The sequence below is a fragment of the Manduca sexta genome, chromosome 12 (assembly GCF_014839805.1).
Source record: "Manduca sexta isolate Smith_Timp_Sample1 chromosome 12, JHU_Msex_v1.0, whole genome shotgun sequence".
Classification (NCBI taxonomy): Eukaryota; Metazoa; Arthropoda; class Insecta; order Lepidoptera; family Sphingidae; genus Manduca; species Manduca sexta.
Window position 1 is genome coordinate 1,733,871 of NC_051126.1, and position 21,284 is coordinate 1,755,154.

A 21,284-nucleotide genomic window follows, 5' to 3' on the forward strand; every position below is an offset into this window, starting at 1 on the left:
CATAAACTTTTATATTATTTAAGTTTTCAACACAATAAAATCGCGATCGATTTTTATCTATAGAATTACCTTGTTTTGGCGTGTGTCTCGCTCGAGGAGTTGTATGTGGATAGTAAGTAATAAGTATGATCCACATAACAATTGCAATATTAGCGAAATTCCAGTGACTAAGTGTCTATATAACCAGATTTTTGTTGGCTTACCTTTCGTATAAAATATAATTATTTTTAAACGATTTGTAAACCGCATTTATACTGCCGTGCTAAGCTCAAAAGCGGTAAAAAAAAACAAAATCTTGATTTTTATGTCGTCAGACAGCTTAAACAAATACTCATTCAACGAACTTCTCTAAATAACGGTATCTTCTTTAGAACTTGCTAAAAAAATCCATAAAAAAGTTCCTCTATCTCAATTTTACATACAAAACTATATTTACAAAACTTCTATTATCTCGATATAAGGTTTCCCTGACATACCGCTTTTGCGCTTAAAATGGCAGTAAACATATTAGTAGTACCTATACGTCGTGTCGGGTTCTCTTTCGGAAAATATTACTCTTCACCACTGCTAAACTGATTAATTTTTAAGACGATTGTGCAGTAGTAGAGGTACAAAAAATTAAATAGGTAATAAATTATATATCACATATAATAAAAGCTGTGTAAATATGAAAATATGGAGTAAAATGTTCATTTATCGTTGTCTGATATTCGTATCAATGCTCTCACATGCGTGCTTATCGATTTTTGACAACACAATACAAGCATAAACGTATGGCTTGATTCGGGAACGGCCTATCCATTGCCGAATATTGGATGTTTAAGTAGATTTTGAGTTAATAATAGGTTTAATTTGGACATTGTTATATGGAAGAGCTTAACGAAGGCAATTAGTGAATCTAAACTATCATTTACATTTGTATGTGTATTTTAACCGACTTCAAAAAAGGAGCAGGTTCTCAATTTGACTGTATGTTTGTTTGTTACCTCAGATCTCTTGATTGGTGAACCAATTTCGATAATTTATTTTTTATTTTTACACTAGTGTTTAGTGATTAGTGTAAGCTATGTTGACTAAACTCCCTTACAAACGTTTCCTTCCCTTATGCGAATAACTCACATATGGCCTTCTGCTATAAATAATGATGTTATTTTTATCCACGCTTGTTGGTATTTGTCATTTTCCTGTTGCGTATTTTTCCTTCGTAATCTATAAGTACGAGTTACATAGTTCTCTTGTTTTATTTATTATTCTGTTGTGGGAATTGCGCATGAGTTTTGCTGGTGGTAGGATATATTTTATATCCGCCCGGAGAGCGATCACCGTACACAAGGTGTTAAAACACGCCATAGTAGCTCACGTAAGTGTTGCGCATTCCGGAATCAGTCTGTGTACATCCGGTTTCAACAGGCCGGCATAATTGCGTCGACTGTCAAGAAGTAATCATTTCTTATCAGTCGACATTTTATTGGAAAATAATATAACAATAAAAAAAAATTGTATAGGTGTAAAGATCAAAATATCAGTTAACTACAATTACATCGTAATTTAGACTTGGTCAAATTACTAGATTGCCAAACTTGTGAAAAATTGCTGATTTGCGTTGTTCAATGCAGTTCAAATTGCAACAAATCGTTGTGTCATTCGGTTACGTTGAAACAAGGTGTGAAATAAATTACCTAATTTGCATATTATGTTTGTCGAATTAGCTACACACTTTAATTGTACCGTTCGTTACCAATCACCTCGATATTTCAGCTAAGTCTGAACCTTCTTAAAGCTAAATTACGGTTGGTAGAGCAACATGACAGTTTAATAATACTTTATTAATATAATTGGCATTCTACAAAGATTAATAAAATAGTACAGACATGCCATATTATATAAATCAAATGACCAAAATCTTCCGTGCGCACACATACGCATTCTTAACATAGAAATGAAGTATGATTGATTAGCCACAAGCAGTCTTATTTTTAAAAATTTCGTAAAGTTACGCTTAGTTAAAAAACACAAATTTACTCTATCAGCTGTAAGTCAAAACCCACCATCTTGCCTCGTAATAAGGTTTAAACTAGGAAACCGGTGATGTTTTGACAGCTATTTAAGCAATTCTTAATCACCTCTTAACGCTAAAACAAGTTTATAAGTAAGGTTGATTATGTCTAATACTGAATAACAAAGATTTCCAGACCGATCTAATAATAATGTCATATACAGGGTCATTTTGACATCGCGTTACTAAATGAAACCACATACCTATCTACTTCGAAATTACTGTTTAAAATAAGTTAGGTACTTGAGCCGTAGATGTAACATAAAAAAGTGTAAGTTTCGAATAAAATTAATATTAATATAAAGTAATTTTAATTTTACGCGCTCTATACCACTACTATTACTTTAAGAGAATTCGTTACTGTGGCATCTTCATACTTTCAATCAGAAATACACTCACTCACACGCCATAATCGCAATTAACTACAAAAAGATAAAAAAATCACAAAAAAAAAAACAAGATTTTTGGTGAAAATATTAGTTATTACTGGATGATTTTTTGGCATAATGTCAGAAAAGGTGAAGACGAGTATGTGGTTTCATTCAGTAAAGCAATGTCAAAATGACCCTATATATATTTTATTCCAAAATATATTACTACTCTGTTTTCTTTTCAAGTTGCATAGTATGCGAAAGGCTTTAACCATAACTTATGACAGGTTGGGGTCGCGAGCTAGGGCGCTGCCTGGCAACGGCGGGAGACAGTATTATTGCACTAATTCCGTATTTGGTATTAATCTTGGGAGATCGTGGAGTGTTTGTTCCTTTGATGTCTATTTGTCTTGTATTTGGTTTTGATTGAGTGGCCGGGTGTAGAGGTTATTGACGAATTCCGAAGCTTGTAAGTATAAAAAATAATCTTTAGATTACAATATAATTATAATATCAGCCCTGTATTATATACTGTCCCACTGCACGGCACGGGCCTTTACTGCTGAGAGGGTTTAGGTCTTAGTCTATCACGCTGGCTTAGTACGGTTTGGCCGATTTCACATCATCTAGTTTCTTTTTTGAGTATTCTTAGGTGCGTAGGTCCTCACGTCATTTTCCTTCACCGCTAAAGCGAGCTATAATTGATAAATAATACCCAAGTAACTTCGAAAAGTCAGAGGTGGGTTGGGTCTTGAACCTGTGGACATTCGTTTCCAGTCCGTTCCATTCCCAACTAGGCTATAGTGCACGTACTAAATTAAAAGATAAATGCCAGAGATTTGAATTTGCATTCGATAAACTGATGATGTAGCTATAAACTCGTTTCATATTATTACATCATGAAATATCTAAATACACATACGCAGATGTTTTAAAAATAATAAAAAATTATAATATGAGGAACTATTGCTCTCAGCTTCGCCTGCATATCTCCTCTCTAGATAAAAATTAACCTAATAGATAGATCTATTAGTAAAATTTTAAAACCGGCCAGTAATCTCAGAGATTATACCATTCAAACAAATAATGTCTTCAGTTTTTATACGTCGCTATAAGATAAATTGTCTGACTACTAAAGGAATGTATAATTATGTATATTATGGCACGTATCCGAGTGAGGTATAGAGGAAACGGGCGCGGAAATGGTAATCGCTTACCGTTTATAACTATACTTAGTCTGGCCATAAATACTGTTACACTTAATTATAAAAAAATATTACATTTGAATTTCGAATCTGTCATTTTTATACGATTGTTCATTGTGTTTTCTCATTTTGGCGCCAATACATTGTAAAATATTTTGCGATATTAAAATGGTGTGGGGTGATAAAGAGAACCGAATCGCTGTGATAGCATTACACAAAGTAGGTATGGAGCCAAATGCAATTTTTAAAACTCTCCATACACTTGGTATTAGTAAAATGTTTGTGTACCGGGCTATTAATAGGTACAATGAGACCTCCTCTGTTTGTGACAGAAAAAGATCTGGCCGTCCACGTAGTGTTCGTACGAAAAAGGTGGTCAAAGCAGTAAGGGAAAGAATTCGAAGAAATCCTGTCCGAAAGCAAAAGATTTTATCTCGGGAAATGAAGATAGCACCTAGAACCATGTCGCGTATTTTAAAAGATGACTTAGGACTTGCAGCCTATAAGAGACGCACTGGCCATTTCTTAACTGATAATTTAAAGAAGAATAGGGTGGTAAAATCGAAACAACTACTGAAGCGGTACGCAAAGGGAGGTCACAGAAAAATTTTGTTTACGGATGAGAAAATTTTTACAATTGAGCAACATTTTAACAAACAAAATGACCGTATTTATGCTCAAAGCTCTAAGGAAGCTTCCCAATTAGTCGACAGAGTGCAACGTGGACATTATCCGACTTCAGTGATGGTTTGGTGGGGTGTTAGCTATGAAGGAGTGACTGAGCCATATTTTTGTGAAAAAGGTATCAAAACATCGGCACAAGTGTATCAAGATACCATTCTTGAGAAGGTAGTTAAGCCCCTTAACATCACCATGTTCAATAACCAAGTATGGTCCTTCCAGCAAGACTCGGCGCCGGGTCATAAAGCTCGGTCCACGCAGTCTTGGTTGGAATCGAACGTTTCGGACTTCATCAGAGCTGAAGACTGGCCGTCGTCTAGTCCCGATCTTAATCCGCTGGATTATGATTTGTGGTCAGTTTTAGAGAGTACAGCTTGCTCTAAACGCCATGATAATTTGAGTCCCTAAAACAATCTATACGATTGGCAGTGAAGAATTTTCCCATGGAAAGAGTGCGTGCTTCTATTGATAACTGGCCTCATCGTTTAAAGGACTGTATTGCAGCCAATGGAGACCACTTCGAATAAGCTTTTTATATTTTTAATTGTTTTATATTTATGTATTAAACTGACACACTGTAAAAGTAATAAATGTTATTTGCAGTTAACAATTTTCTTTTTTCTTTATTACAATATTTATGGCAAGACTAGGTATAAAGACGAAAGAGCTAACGAATATTGGTTCGAGAACATTCCGGTGACAGATTTAGGAAGTTATTTATTTACTTAATGGTGAAGGAAAACATCATGAAGTCTACATACCTACCAAGATTTCTATAATAGAATTTTGACATAAGGGCCTAAACCATCTTAGTAGTACCTATAGGTGACCCGTGCCCAGCATTGGGACAGTATATTTTTAATTTTGTTTATTTAATTCAGCTAACAAAGGACCCATAACAAAATTTACATCCACATGATAGAGATACAATTATGAATACTATTTTTTTAAAACATAAGGTTGGTATAATTTTTACCATTATACATATATCTTAACTAAACGGGAAAACGACGATGCCACGTGTTACTAAGATACCTAAATGAATCATAAGGCACTGTAACTTGACCCAGAAATAGAGTTGACATCATTTGTTCCATATCAATTGATATTTGTACATATATAAACTCATAAATATTTATATGTTAAAAATATAAAGAAATTATAAAATTGATTACGGTGGAATGCTTGATAACTGTATGATAGATAAAAAACATAAACAAAAGGCAATACAACAATAGCCATAATATATTTCAGAGTAGTTTTTTTTTTTACAATTAAAAGACGAGACGAGCATGCCTTTCCCCTGACGGTAAACGACGCGATCGCTCAAAAACAGTAACAACACAATACAGAAGTTTAAATTACAAAGTACTACGTGCCACCCCACTACGCTCGCCATCATGAGTGAAGATGTTAAGTATCCTAATGCTCAGTAATTAATTGGCTACAATGCTCCAAACATTAGATATTAGGCCAGCAATAGTCATGTCCAATTTTTTCTTCAAACTGAAAGAGTGCTTGCACCATGCTACCTAGGGATGTGCAACATAATATAGGTACTAATATGCATAAATACAGTCTGCAAATCGTTCTAATGGTAATTAGATTTCACATAAATAATGTAAGGGAAGCCGGCAGGAATCAAGTTATATGTACCCTTCACCACTGGTATACACATAAAATACCAGCTCTGCTATTACTAAATATACAAATAAACATATTGTGATGAACAATTCCGTATTCCTTAATCCCACTGAGGCGTTTGACGCTGTATTGCATACGATCGTAAAAAGTAAGCCAAATTATTCTTGCAAGGTAAAAAGTGTTTACCCAGGCCGGCGGGAGAAGTAATAGGGTTCTGTACCGGGGCCCGAATCCAGAACCTCTCTTTTTATAAGTAACTCATCGGTAGTCACTTCTACTTTCAGCGGTAGACTCTTGTTTTGAAATTGATAAATTACTTAATACCTGGCGCCTGTTACCCGCGTTCTTTTGAGTATTGTTATCAACTATAATGGGTATTGAGTACTATAATCATGTTCAATTGGGAAAACCGTAATACTTGCACTATGTGATAACGATTAGATTAGGTAGCCTTATTTAAGATATATGGAACTTGGTTTACAGTTAATTCCGACCTACTGATGTAAATCTATATTATTATATAAAGTTGGAGAATTTGTTTGTTTGAAAGCACTAATTTGAAGAATTGCTGGTTCGAATTGAAATTTTTTTTAATGTTTAATAGGCCATTTATCGAGGACGGCTATAACATCACGTTATGACCAATAGGAGCGGAGAAACAATGAGAAATGTTGCAATCAAGTATAAATGTAATGGTTTGTAAAAATGTGTGAATGTTTATTTATTTATTTATCAATTAAGTATCACAAAAGCTTATAGTGGAAATGCACCAAGACGCTTGAGTGAAAAAAAAAACAAAACGAAACAATGAAGAATATCAAAAAAACAACTACTTACATTCTACATTATGGAAACTGCTTATTAAATTTAAGAAAAATGCTTAAGTTAACTAACAAAATGCCTTAAAAATCAATACACATAAAAATGTATGTGGAGCTAGGGACATCACGCACAAACCGCTGAATTAGTTTCGATAGAATTTTGCAGCAAACTAACTTGCTGACATTTGTTTAGCATTTTCTGGGAAATTCGAGTTATTCTGGTAAAATATATTAAATCGGGAGTGAGAAATTTGCCGATAAATTGATTTCTGCGCATGATCTCAACTGTACGATTTGTCGAAGATGCAAAATATATAATTACTAGCGATAAATTCTTCCTGCGAAATTATTTTATATGTTACAAATGAAGTTATATTTGAAGTCAAATCACGTAGTAGATTTGTGTGGTCTAGCGTCTGCAGAATGACAATCGGAAGGGAGTGCGCGGGAGCACAGAGGTCCATTGGGGCCCTCGTAAAATACACGACCTATTCTTTCGCACCTTATTGCCTGTAGAGGTATTTCCACTTCGGGTAAGAAAGTCAACAGTTTATTGTGGAGTAAAATTGACTGAGGATGCGTGATGTGATTGAAAGAAGTATTTTCTTATTAAATTCCTGTGAAATGTGTTAAATTTTCTTGGATTTTAAAATTCTTATTACTGGCGAGTTAACGGTCTTATTACTATTAAGAATAGGAGAGTATTACATTTGAAAAATGTGTGACAAATAAAATAATCACTAGGTATATAATTAATAAGGAGCTAGTCCAGCTGCGAAGGTTTAAAAAAATACAATTTCTATTCGCTTTCTCTCGCAAACTTGTCAAAATGTACGTATAAATTACTACGAATTAATAGTTAATGCAATAACTATATCTTTAAAAAATTTGCCTCCATCTACAAAATAGAAGAGCAAGGCATTGCACGTAGAAAATCAAATCACAATATACACTAACATGGACATAGTGTCTAATAAAACTGTGACCCATCCCAAATTTTACAACAAAAAATTTTAATTAAAATAAAAATGAAAACGACACACGACAGTAAAACGCAACGTAAACCCGGGAATGGCTCCGAGATTGACCGCCGGGATTCCGGGAAGGCTCGTCTTTATAGCTCGCGGGACGTGAGGTTTACCTGCGCCATTTTGACCACTTTCGGGACCACACAACTCCTAAAATGCAGGTAGTTTTAAACTGTATAGGTAGAAAGCCGAGATTAGATGTTAATTAGATAAATATTCTACGTCCCACGACATGTTACGAAGATTCTTGGCATGATGTATTTATTTTGTTTATTAAACTCTGAAAACGACATCAATTATCTTGGCAAGTAGTTGAACGGCTCCCTGCCAGTACCGGTCAATGTCTTCTACATTTTTCGATACGAAAGTTCGTTCTGATCGGATGTCGTACCTTAATGTTACTATGTATTGGTAAGGAATTTTCTTCCTTGTAGAAACAGTTTCCGCTTGTATTTCTAGGTCATTATTTGGTGGCTCTTGGAGAATATCAAACAAATTGCTTTCACTCAATAGACAAGAAGTATATGAACGGAAACTGAATAATTCATATCATATTCTATTTCAACGTAATTTTCATTCGTTTCAAATGCATGTTAGTTTTTCTATCGTGTTTTAGATCTTATCTAGCTTCCTCACGGGCGAGGTTTGTGACTGGCTAATTATTTCCTATGCTGAATGGTTTAAATGCACCACGTATAGTCAGTATGTCCATTCCCTGAAGCGAAATGTTCGCTAACATTTTAATATTAGTTATGTTATCGATAATGGAGGTATTTCGCAAAACTATGAATTTTTTATATCTTTCGTGGGTATTTTTATTTATTAACGGTCGCGCATGCGCTCACACGGCTTTTCTCCCATAACATTCCAGTTATCCATATTTAAGGGTTAAAATTTAGTCGATATTATGTTCATTTAGGACTTGGTCTGTATCTGTATCCACATTATCGGAAAGCGATTCGTCGTATTTACAAATCCTTATATTTCGGTTAGTTTAGAGCCTAAATTCTCAAGATAAGATGACATCAGTTCTATTATTAACAGAGTAGTGGAATTTAACTGAATGGCGGAACGAGGATACTATGGCAGATCAGAGGATAACAACGATGACAGCCCTCAAACAGACAAAAATATCTAGAAGGATCATCGAAATAAAACATGTTAAATAATTTTTCGCTGTTTATTGTTTAATTATTCCCGACCTTTCGACTTTGCAGCCTTCATGGTCACGGGGTGGACTGGGGTGACGATCGTCCGAAAAGTTTAAGTCCAATCAGTTTTATTTCAATTTCAAATATTCGCGTCGACATAAGAAATAATTATGCAATTCAGAAGCAACGTGCTTACACCATTGCTCACACTAACTACAATGTTCTTAAACAATAAAGCTTGTGTGCTGCTATACCTACTAAATAAAAATAATCGTGAAAAATTTTAAACGACTTAAAAAAAATCAGGTTCTCAATTCGACGATATATATCTCAGAACTCAGTAAGTTATTTATCGATTTGGTTTTTTTTTTATTTGAATTAATATACTTTTTGATTGTGACCATAATATATTTTCTAATGGTTTCAGTAGTTTGGTTTTTGAACTAAAATTACTATATCGTCCAAGTAAATGAAATTGCGATTTTTGTTGCCATGTGACTTTTTCATTTGTGTTTTGCGTTGGGTTTGGTTGAATCTACATCTTTGGTAACTAGTAATGGATAATGTTAAATTATTTCTTAAAATTTTAGTCTACTACTTACATATTTTCGTAGAAATAAAATTAAACTATTTTTTAAATTCTTATTGTTGTTTACGACGGTTTAATTTTTTTTCTATTGCTTTAAGTAAAAAACGTCCTTCAGTAAACTTAAATGGCATAGCCACCGCAAGTAACTTGGAGTCGGTTTAGCATAATTTATAACTATCACTGTTTAATATGAATATAGTTTTTCACGTCTGTCCGTGAGCCGACCACCGGTTACCTTTTTGTAATTACACTGTAAAGGTTGGCGCACACCGCACATTCACAGTATATAAAATCTTTTGTAGAAAACCAAGTCATTTATTGTAAGTAAGGTGTTTTTAATAAATTCATAGATTTTTAAGTGTTTCATTTAATTCTAAGTAATAGTAACGTAACTACCGCATTCACACTTAGGATGCATGTCATTAGACGTGTCCACCGTATATGTTATAAGCTGGGACAAATAATGTGTTCTCTTTCACAGTGCGCTCGAACGCATAGTGACGGTAATGTAACAGTTCTTTGCTTTAGCTGTATTTAACTGATAGCCGACGCAAGTAAAGTTGTATATCAGTAGTAGCCAATCACATTGCCCCTATACAATGCCCTATACTCACTACAAAAGTTGTCATTCAAAAAGCAGTGAGCAACAGACTTATTCCATTGCTCAGGACGTAGCTAAGTAACGTTTGTAAATACGGGCCTTAATGTCGACTCAAAAGCAGTGACATAATGCAAGGCGATAAGTGTGTGCAAAGCTTTATTTGACCCGGTTTGGATGTTTTTATTTTGACGGGCCGCAACAATAGAGTTTATGTTAATGAACTGTGTTGGTTCGCTAGTGACTCGCCGCGGCTTCGGTTTCGGAGAATTCGTGGTTTCAGAACCTGGGTAATAAGACACATATGCAGGTACTAATAATCTATGCTTATTCCTCTTTGTGGCTAGGAATACAACCAGACACAAAAAGAAGCATTTGACTCAGTTTGCCTTTGTCGATAATGTCGAAAATCTGTCAATAATTGCTATTAAGGTCAACTTTGCACATAAATACAGTGCTAGAGGAATCGAGAGTGCGCCGTGGACTTAATGACAGAAGAAAGGAAAAAAGGGAGCTTATTGAAGTATATGTTTCCCAATAAAGTTGCTAATCTTTGCTGTTCATTGAAAGAGGTATTTTAAACATCACCTATAATATGCTAGCTGAGTTATTTCGGGTTTATATTTTATTATAGTTTAATGACGAGATGAGCATGGCACTCGCCTGATGGTAAGCGATACGACCGTCCCTAAACAGCAACACCATACAGATCTATGAATACAAATACGTCGCAATCCACTGCGCTGTTCAGAAGACATAAGGTGTTAAGTCTCATAATACCTAGAAATTACGCTGGCAATTGTTTAAAAAATCTTTTTCACTTATATATACTAGTTGTGTTGTGTTGGACGCCGGTGTGCGAAAAGTAACACGACGCCGGGAATGCGTAGAGTAAACACGGCCCGCCGCGACACCGAGCAGAGTGCCTCGTCATCAGTTTTTTACGTACAAATAAGTAGTGGAGCCATGTCTAAACGACTGGGGTGGCACCATTGTCTCCGAACTGCATGAAGTGGCATCTTTCGTGCTTTAAAATTACTCAGGCAAACGGAGTTTTTAGTTGGATTTCATATTAGTTTAATATAGTCTAAGGTTGACGAGCTGGCAGAGGTATAATGGAACGGTGTCTCAATCAAGGATGTCGTTTTCCATAAGCAAGTAATTAGATACAGTAAAATCATATTGATCATAATCTCTAAACGTCACTTTAAGAAAGACGTGATATTATTATAGGTATTCATTTATGAGAATAATAATATATTTTTTTCTATATGTATAATAAATAAGATTTATTTCTCTGAAACATTTCTAAATTTTAATATTTCGGACGAAACAACAGTTGTTTTTGCGTTAAATTGTAAACAAGTTTTTTTAAACGTGATTTTATTATTTTTTTTAGTTTTTGTAATAGGAATTCATTTAACAAATACAAAACAAGATAGTAGCGTATCAAGTTACCACAAAATATGTACAAAAATAAAAAAAATGCACTCTCACTCACAAAGTTTTTAATTTGGTTGGTATTATAGATTTGAAAGTGAGTAACGTTGCCGTGTACCAGGGTAACATGACCGGCAAGAGGGTGATACAACGCTTGGTGTGGTCGCGTCCAATCGCCTATATCTCGTTATAAAGACACTGCTCCACTACTCACGCGACAGCTAGCATAACGTATGAAAATATTTGAAATCCAACATCAAATTCGAAATATAATCTATAACAATATAATCGTACAGAATTAAAGTTTGTTTGTAGGGGGTACATGGAAATACTGAACTATGTTATTATAAGCATTATTTTATCAATAGAAATACACTATTGTATACTATTGTATAGTAGTCTACAAGTTGTAAACAGAACATATTAATACCATTTTGTAAAATATATTTGTATAAAAGTGCCTATAAATGATTGTTGCACGCCTCCAATTGTATAATGGATTTCGATTTCCGATCGTTAAAACAAATCGGGCTGGTCTTAGAATCGATGATACTTTATTGGGACATGACATTTGACAATATTAAACATTCTTTAAAATTGCCTATAATGTCTTAGGTATAGGTATATAATATCTAAACAGCAGAGGCAGCAGAAATATACAAACCGGTCGACGGTCGATCTCTTTTGATGTCAAAAATTTATTTAGCAAACCACTGCTCTGCGGAAATCTTTGCTGCACTCGGCTTTCAAACCTAGTTGTATCGTTCCACTGTTCAATCAAGTGACGAGTCCTTCGATCAACTTGGATACGGAAGAACTACAACTTCTACTTCAGTATAAAACTGTCTTCCAAGATGCATCTAACGTCGGCTTCGAAAACTTGAAATTCTCTCACATCTCTTGCACTTTGTCCTTAATCTGGCTATATATCTACAGCTGTGGTTAGAGAATTGCAAAGAATAATACTTAATTAATGTATTGATTCAAAATCAAACACACTACGTATATTTCCTAAGGGGCAGACGGAGGTGCAACCAGTTCACTCATATTTCGCCATGTATTGCATCCCATGATATAGGGGACGATCGCCATATCGTGCACAAATTCCAAACTATTTAAGCACAGTAAAATATGCAAATGATGGCAACCAACATATTGTTTGAAGTCTGCCTTCGCCAATCATATATTCATACAAAAAAGATAAAAACTCGTGTTATTTTCATACGCTAAGTTTCCGCGAACTAATTGCGTGGTGTTTGAAAGCGTGTGATTAATGGAGTATTATATTTTTGCTCGTTGCGTCATTCATCATCGGCATCGCTAGTTGTTATTGTTCGTTGGCAATTGTTTATTTTTGTACATTTTATTGAACCTGTATTTGTGTTAATAGAGTTAACCGTTGGATGTTGTTTAAAAGTTATTGGTTATATACGTTACAAATGGGTTTACATTTTTGACCGTCATGTTGGTCTGTTAGTAACGAACTTGTGGACAGCAATTTTGGTATCCGTATCCAGGTCGGGTAATTATTTGTATAAGTTTTTTTGAATCTAACGACTATATACTGTAAGAAGTTGAATTCATTTCCAAATCCTCGCACATAGACCAAATATTCTAGAAGCTAAAAGTTTAGTAATTAAAAATACGCTATAGAGATCTCCATAATCCAAAGATGTTGCCCAATATATTTCAAAATTACCTAACTGAGTCCAAAGAGGCAATCAATACGAAGGAACACTATCGAATTACAGGCGAAATTTTGTGATCCCACCCCTCAGTTCCTATTAAGTTACACTTACGCCATTGCTGTTAACTCTTAATAGAATTACCGAAAGTGTTGTAGAGAATTTTTCTTGGTTATTGCGAAATTATATTATTAACCTAGGTAGGCTAATGCTCGGGCAATATCTCGCACACTAGCCTATAGTGTCTGGTGGTACATTGTCTATCAACCGCCAAGCAATAATGAACAAGTATGTTGTCTGTTCTGAAGTAGAACGAGTTTTATTGGGGCCCGCCATAATAAACCATTTTAAAACGTCATATAATCACGCTATTCAGAACCGTGTATAATGCAGTTTTGGGTAGGTGCTACTGTTTAACGCACTAGCCTCAGTCGAGCAAATTGCTCGACTCTTTAGTTGTATTTAAACACTAGACCGAATTAACTTTCGCATTCGTACACGGCGATTAATGTAAACTAGTGGCCGCTGTGCATCCATTCGAACCTCGCGTGCCACCAACTGTATAACGAGGGAATTGCTCCTGATTACTGCTCGCAACGCTCATGTAAATAATTGCACCATTCTCAACGCACAATTGTAAAATACTAATAAATGATTCCAATTTACATTTTACATAATTCGCAAATGTACGGCGCGAGCGTGACCGATGCTATCACTACGTTTAATGGATACAGGCTTAATTAATTCCATACAACTTTTGTATGTGTGTACTGTTTAGTAATGTGCGTGTGTTGTTCACAGCTGGTGAGGTGGTCCAACACGAGAGGCGATGCTGGGCGGGGCGGCGGGGGGCGCCCGCTCCCGCCCGCCCTCTGACCTCCAGCAAGGTATGCGTTCCTGGTATATTCTGTCTTTATGCCTTTTATGAAAAAGCATGGAGGGTTTTTTTTATTATTATTTGACTTTTTTTTGTGCCGTAATAAATCACATTAAATTGTTGTTTTTTTCGACCATTTTCATTTCAAGATAACTACATGCCATGGAAAAACTACCTATTTTTATTTCAATAGTGGAAAGTAGAGTAGTAGTTGCAATTCATAGCTATATAATATATACGTATAACGGTAAATAAATAAAACAAATTTTAATTGATATACGCTGTAGTTACTAGGACGTCATGAGTGCATTGTTCTGTGCAGGTCTAAGCAGATTCCCCCTGTACTCGCTGTTTCCCACGCAGGGCGCCAACAGGCCGACCATACACAAAGGTGAGCTATTGTTATATTTAATTGTTATCTACAATACTGTGATAGGAACGGATGGATTCATATCTGATTTAGTTAATTAATTCTGTAATTATGCTCTCTGGTATTTGTTTGGTTTATATGGTTAAAACGGATTGCCGTGTTGGTTTGATCGCCTAATCTATTACCTAATTATTTTACTAACAGTGTAGAAAACATCGTTATCTAAGAATTTATTATAAGATTTTCAAAATAATGTACCAACTTGCGTTTAAAGGTGCTTGCGTACAGTGTGTTAAAAGCTAACTAGCTTTGCAATTTAATTCTAATGCAAATGCATTAGATCTTCGTAAAATTCAATTAAAATAGTAGTGTTTTATGATTTATCATTTAAAAAAAAACGATTGATTTCGACGCAGACTTCTTTATTAAGCGAAACTCTAGTAAACATTCTAAGAAATATAACAGGGAGCGTGTATTTATATAAATAAAATTGAAATTCCACTGTATACACAAAATATATACGAGAATATGACGTGCACACACGTCAGTGTGATGTCAGCCGGGTCGCCCCCACACGCCCCGAGCGACAGCCGTGAAGATACGAGCTGACGGCACGACGTGGGTCCACGGACCCTGCAAGCCAGCCCGCGCGCACCCCGCACCAGACCCCCGCTGATTGGATATGATGGAGTATGGATTATATCGAATGTTAAAATTGAAATGAGATAAATAGTTTTAAGCCTCTTTTAGATAGAGCACCTATGAACAATCGTCTTTTGTAATATCTGTCGGAATTACTTGTATATGTTGATGCGGGCGAATTGCCACGCCATTGCGCATGCTCAGACGAGGTAACTTTTTAGTCAACAATTGCGTATAATTTCTGGTAATAATTGATCCGTTTAACTTTAGGAAATAAATATCCAGTATTTTAAATAAATACTTTTTGGTACAACGGTTGCAAGTGAGCTGCTATTGAGACTAGATTTTGTTTTACTTTAATGCTTTTCGTCGAAGCTAAACTTACTAATGATGCGACAGTGAATCAGTGTTTTAGAATTTTAAGTTACATAAAGAATTAATGTACCATCTGTGAAATACAGATGCACTAGAGAGTTGTTAGTCTCCTCAATAGATCTGTTTAATTAGTTTCTAAAATATTGTCGGACAAAATTAAGAAGTATTGTGTGAGTATTGTAAAATAACTCGTAATAGAGTAGCGAGTGAGTCTAAAGTAGTAAAGGATGACGGAGCGCAGCAGTGGGAGAACACATTATCACATAGTTGATATTATGATTATAGATTGTCTCGTTGGCGTAGTTATATTGCGTGCGCGATACGAAATCTCTTTGTGGTATCGGGTTCAAATTCCAGTTCAATAAAGCCATACGGGGTTTTTCTACTAAGTATCAGCTTGGATATGGCGACAGGCTCGCCGCGTATTACATCACAGGATGAAACACACAGGCGAAAAGTAGGTTCCGTAGCTCAACAACTCTACCACTTCGGGGATAAATGATTTGTTTTGATATTATTATTACATGCTTGTGTTTCTATCCTCAAGCGCAGCCGTACAACCCCTATAATATAAAATGATATTAATACGTTAATACCCATCCGTGAGTGGCAAGCGTGTAATGCCGTCGGACAGTCGCTACTCGTGTAAAAACTGATGTGTTTTTTGTACGCGTCTGTCATATTTCGCGATCTTTGGTCACGGTGATTCGATTTCACGCATCGCTGTTGGAGACCAGTGCAACTGAGCAACTGATGCTCAGTTGGATCCTTTACGTCAGTTTCCCATGGCAGATATGCGGCGAATCTGGCTTACATTGTGAATGCCTCAAATTGGCGGCCATTGTTGAACTTTCCTTAGAAGTTCAGCTTCGTCTATTCGTCAAAAAGCGCGTCTGAATGCCGTTTCCATATAATTAAACACTTTTTGCGGTCCGTCTGACGTTAATTACCTCTCGACCTCTACGCCTTTTCTCGTTTAGTCTTTGAAAACAATGGAAACGCCGTTTGAGATCTTCAGGGAATCCGAAAAGATTAAATATAACTTAAAAACAGTCATCTAATATCTTAACAGCCCAGTTGAGAAAATTCTTTTTTTATCGCTTTGAATAACGAGACGAGAAAAGTATTGTTTGGTATTCCACTGCGCTCGCCATCGTGAGACATGAGATGTTAAGTTTTATTAAATCCAATCGTTACACTGTCTACAATGTTCTTCAATCCGGAATTCTTAGCTTGAATGACTGACAAGCCTTTAAAACCCAGGTAAGGAGTCGCCACGGTCTCCAGCTAAGATGTCCTTGCCAATTGTAGCCAATCGAAAGGCCAATTTAGAAATCTTACGGCCTGTCTGCAGTAATTAACGACGGAGCCAGAAACAGCGGTTGACTTATTTCCGCAAACTGGTAACTCTGTGATTAATAAATAATCTATGGCAACTGACATTACGGCAAGCTTCTGGTTATTATTATCCATTTTCTATAGTATTCCATTTCTAGACAAAAGTGTTGGTGATAGGATATATTTTATATCCGTCCGGATAGCGACCACCGTACACAAGGTGTTATAACCTGCCATGGTGACCCACATGAGTACGTCGCGGGCCGGAACGAGCCTGTATATATCTGCTTCAAATAGGCCGGCATAAATGTGTCGACTGACGATCTTTTTCAGGCGACATTGTATCTGGACGGCACTCCGCTTACCATATAGTACAGTAAGGTCACTTTGCTGTGGCCGTATGAAAATAGGGGTTGGCTCATTTCCTAAACATGTTTAAATGTTTGTTAGAAGTAAACGCAAAAACTGTTCTGCAGAGTGAAACGAATTTTGACCCAAATCTGTATTATAGTTCCTCTGCAGCGTCTGTCTGTCTAAACGAACGCGATAAACTCAAAACTACCGAACGGATTTCGATGGAATTTGATGTGGAGACAGTATGAAACCCTGAGAAGGACATAGGCTAGTTTTTATCCTGGGTAGTACTTCGGAATAACTTTCAAGCGGACGAAGCCGCAAACAAGAGCTAGTACAGATTTTCCTGTAAAAGTACAACCTTGGAGTTTTATTCCGCGAAAGGTTTTTTACGCAGCAAGACACGATAAGATATTTTACGATACTCGTATATGACATCTCACTCATTACCATTGACGTATATTCTATAGACACGAACGTCCATATAAACTATTTCTTAAACATCTGAACTGAAATGGCAACCAAAACGTCACTATTATAACTTATTTATTCACTTGAACAAAAAATAATTTTACTTATTTGACTAATATTTTTTATTCACATCCATGTTTGCACTTAGACTCGTGTTTTTATATTATGAACGCCACTCCGTACACAACCACAAGCATCAATATTGATACCATACTAGAATCAGTTTGAATGGGTGACAGTTAAATTCAGTTGAACACAGTGAATGTTCGGAACGCCAAATCTAGCACGTAGTACATATTATATATCGATGCTCATTACTGAATTGGTGTGTAGCGTGTTTTTGTTTTCAAACAGACTATACAGTGTATCAAATAATGTCACGCCAAGTTTGCCAGTATTATACAATTAAGGTGAAGGAATTGTATGAACTACATCTCAGTGAGTGGTGGCGTGTTTACCCACAATTTAAAGTATAAAGACATTAAAAAACGCTTAAAATTTTAAAACCTTTTTATATTTTTTAAAAGAACATTTCTGGCCAGTGGTATTTAGGTTTTCCCGTTTAAAGATTTATCAGTAGTTCGTGATTAAAATGCATGACCGATGAATTTGTATTAACTTGCATCGAATCAAATTAATCTACTTCTTCTGTGATTGCGTGGTCTTATATCTTACACTGAATCCTAATATCCATAACAATAACGGCATTTAGAGGAGTTCGATTTTTAAATTTCAAAGTCCGTTCTACGATCAAATGCTGATATTTGTCAACGTTTGGCGATCTGTAGTAATTTTATCATCCTTGGCGTAGTACAATTGAAACAAGTGGTTTGGGTCGGTTTCGGTCCATTAGTTCGTGACGTCACGCTGACGTCATAACTAATGGCGGCCGTTTTGTCGTTTCCCAGGACGCATGTGTGCCGCGCTGCCGAGTGACGTGCCGTAATTAAACTCTTCGGGATTGTTAGGAACAAACTGTCAACTACACGGGGCTGTGGGAATTTTATTATTATTGGGACACTAGATGTTGCTTGCGGCTTTGCTTGTGTAAAGACGCTTTCCTGCGACAAAAATACTTTAATCACTGTAGTGATCCTATACGACAAATTCATATATTTCCTACGGGAGCAAATTACCGGGATAAGTAAGTAAAGCAACATAAAACCTGTATGTTAATTCAAGATATGGTCTATTCGTGTGTCAAAATTCATCGATATCCGTTCAGCGGTTGCTATGTTTTCACTAACATTCGTAGTTACAATATTGGAAAGAGTAAGAAGTAAATGCCGCCTGCGTAATATTTTTCCCAGGGAAAAATAACTCTAATTTTGGGATATGTTTAAGATGGTAAAAGAATTTTTAGACATACAACTGAACAATATTTTATTAATCAGTGATTAAAAAAGTTTATTAGTAAGAGAGAAATATATTAAAAGATGTTTTTTATTTCTATTGTTTTGGTAACACAGGCCCTCCAAAGGCCCAATCAGAGCATATAATACACGTTTAAGAATCTAGAATCCAGATATAGAGCGCATCGTTGTGATTGTCGTATAAATACAAAGTTGGATTTACTCAATTCAAAGTTATATGAAAATTGTAATGTCGATCGGACCTGAACAGTAGATATAGCTGCCTATGTATATTAATCCTGTATAACGCGACGTAAATAACGTAAATTTTATTGTTATTCCTAAAAGAGCTGATCACCAGGAGAACAAAACTCAATAACATGTTTGTGTGCAGTGACCGAGAGCCTCTTCTCGACGTCGCTGTCGACGTTCGGTGTGCCGACGCCGCCGCCCAACTCTCCATACTCGCCGCTGCAGCTTGAGCTGCTCAACTGCTCGCAACGGGTGCTGCTAGCTGACAAGTCAGTATACGAGTATTATGTTTACTTCTTAAAGGACAGAAACGAGTGTAAATATTGGCGGTGCTTTGTAAGATTGGTTATGTGATGTTACTTTGAAGTTTAAGAGAAATTATGATACTGTTTGTATTCACAATAATAGGAAACAACTATTTGTCTCCAATTAAGACATCAAAGTGTTAAAAATTTATAAGATTTTGGCGTCAATTTTGTTTTTGATGTAGTCCGTGTCGAGTGCTCTAAGCTCGATTCTCAAGCTCATCGCCGTTGTCAGCTTTTCGCAAATTATCGCTGCATTTTCTAAAGTCGTTTCAAAATTAAGGATCCATTGAAGGCGTGTTTCCTGCATAAAAAGTTCAGCGCTGAAAGGCCTAAACACTTTAGAGCTGCCGTCGTAAAAACTTGAGAAAATAAACGACACTCGCTTCCAGGAAGCAACGGCGACAGTATTAACTTTATTACACGGCACGAAAATATAAGAAAAATGGCTCAATAAAATCACTTTATTTTAGAGCTTCGGGCTGCGTTATTGAATTGTGTGTTCTGTTCTTTCGTTTCTATAAAGCAGGTTTTAGTTTGTAACTAGATTGTTTTGACTGAGAGAGTTGATGTAAGTTTCTATTAGCCTAAAGTTTGATCGACTGACTTTGTTAAATGCTTTCTTGTTTTTAACTATCGTGTGTATATGTGTGTAACTGTCCTTTCCACCTATAACTTATTTATGTATGCATTAACAATGTTTTATAGTAGCCACTGCTTTCATCAAAGTTATTCATTAACGCAGCGCTATCTTGGTCGACTTTTAGAGTCATAGATCAAGTAGTAGATACTATTATATTTAATTGTTTACGCTTCTGATTTACCCGCTGTGGCGCTTATCTTCAAACGGCCATTTTACTTGTCTTTTCAAGCTACTAACTACATCTCCCAAAATTAATTTTATTTTAAAACTAGCTTTTGCCCGCGGCTCCGCCCGCGTTTTAAAGTTTTCGGGCTAAAGTTTTCCGTTATAAAAGTCACGCTATATATTTTCCCGGGAGCCTATGTTCTTCCCAGGGTCTCACTGTCTCCATACCAAATTTTATCCTAATACGTTGGGTAGTTTTTGAGTTTAACACGTTCGGGCAGACCGATGCAGCGGGGACTTTGTTTTATGATATATTTTTGTAGAACTTTTAAGAGGAACAATCCCGTCATACATTATTGTTGCATAACTTTAACCGTTTACGCAGCGCGCGCAACAGAAGCTCTCAAAACTAATAAATTGTCCCCGTTTTTGCATCATGTTTCATTACTGCTCCGCTCCTATTAGTCATAGCGTGACGATATGTAACCTATAGCACTCCAGGAACAAAGGGCTATCCAACACAAAAATATTTTTTCTGTTCGAACCGGTAGTTCCTGAGATTAGCGATTACTGCTCCGCTCCTATTGGGCATAGCGTGATGATATATATAGCCTTTAGCATTCCAGGAACAAAAGGCTATCTAACACAAAAAGAATTATTTAGTTCAAACTCCTAGTTTCTGAGATTAGCCATTACTGCTCTGCTCCTATTGGTCATAGCGTGATGATATATAGCCTATAGCACTTCACGAATAAAGGGCTATCCAATACAAAATGTTTTTTTTAGGTCGAACCGGTAGTTCCTGAGATGAGCCATTACTGCTCTGCTCCTATTGGGTATAGCGTGATGATATATAGCCTATAGCACTCCA

General features: G+C 36.0%; 1 protein-coding gene across 4 annotated transcripts in view; it reads left to right on the plus strand.

The window, feature by feature from the left end:
• Positions 1-21,284, plus strand: part of LOC115451191 — a 144,780-nt gene that overhangs the window by 76,475 nt on the left and 47,021 nt on the right. For all 4 annotated transcript variants that reach the window (XM_037437707.1, XM_037437706.1, XM_037437709.1 and 1 more), the window contains 3 exons: positions 14,071-14,156; positions 14,469-14,537; positions 19,443-19,569. In XM_037437707.1, coding sequence (XP_037293604.1) covers positions 14,099-14,156; positions 14,469-14,537; positions 19,443-19,569 — 254 coding nt within the window. In that variant the 5' untranslated portion in view covers positions 14,071-14,098. The remainder of the gene's footprint in view (positions 1-14,070; positions 14,157-14,468; positions 14,538-19,442; positions 19,570-21,284) is intronic.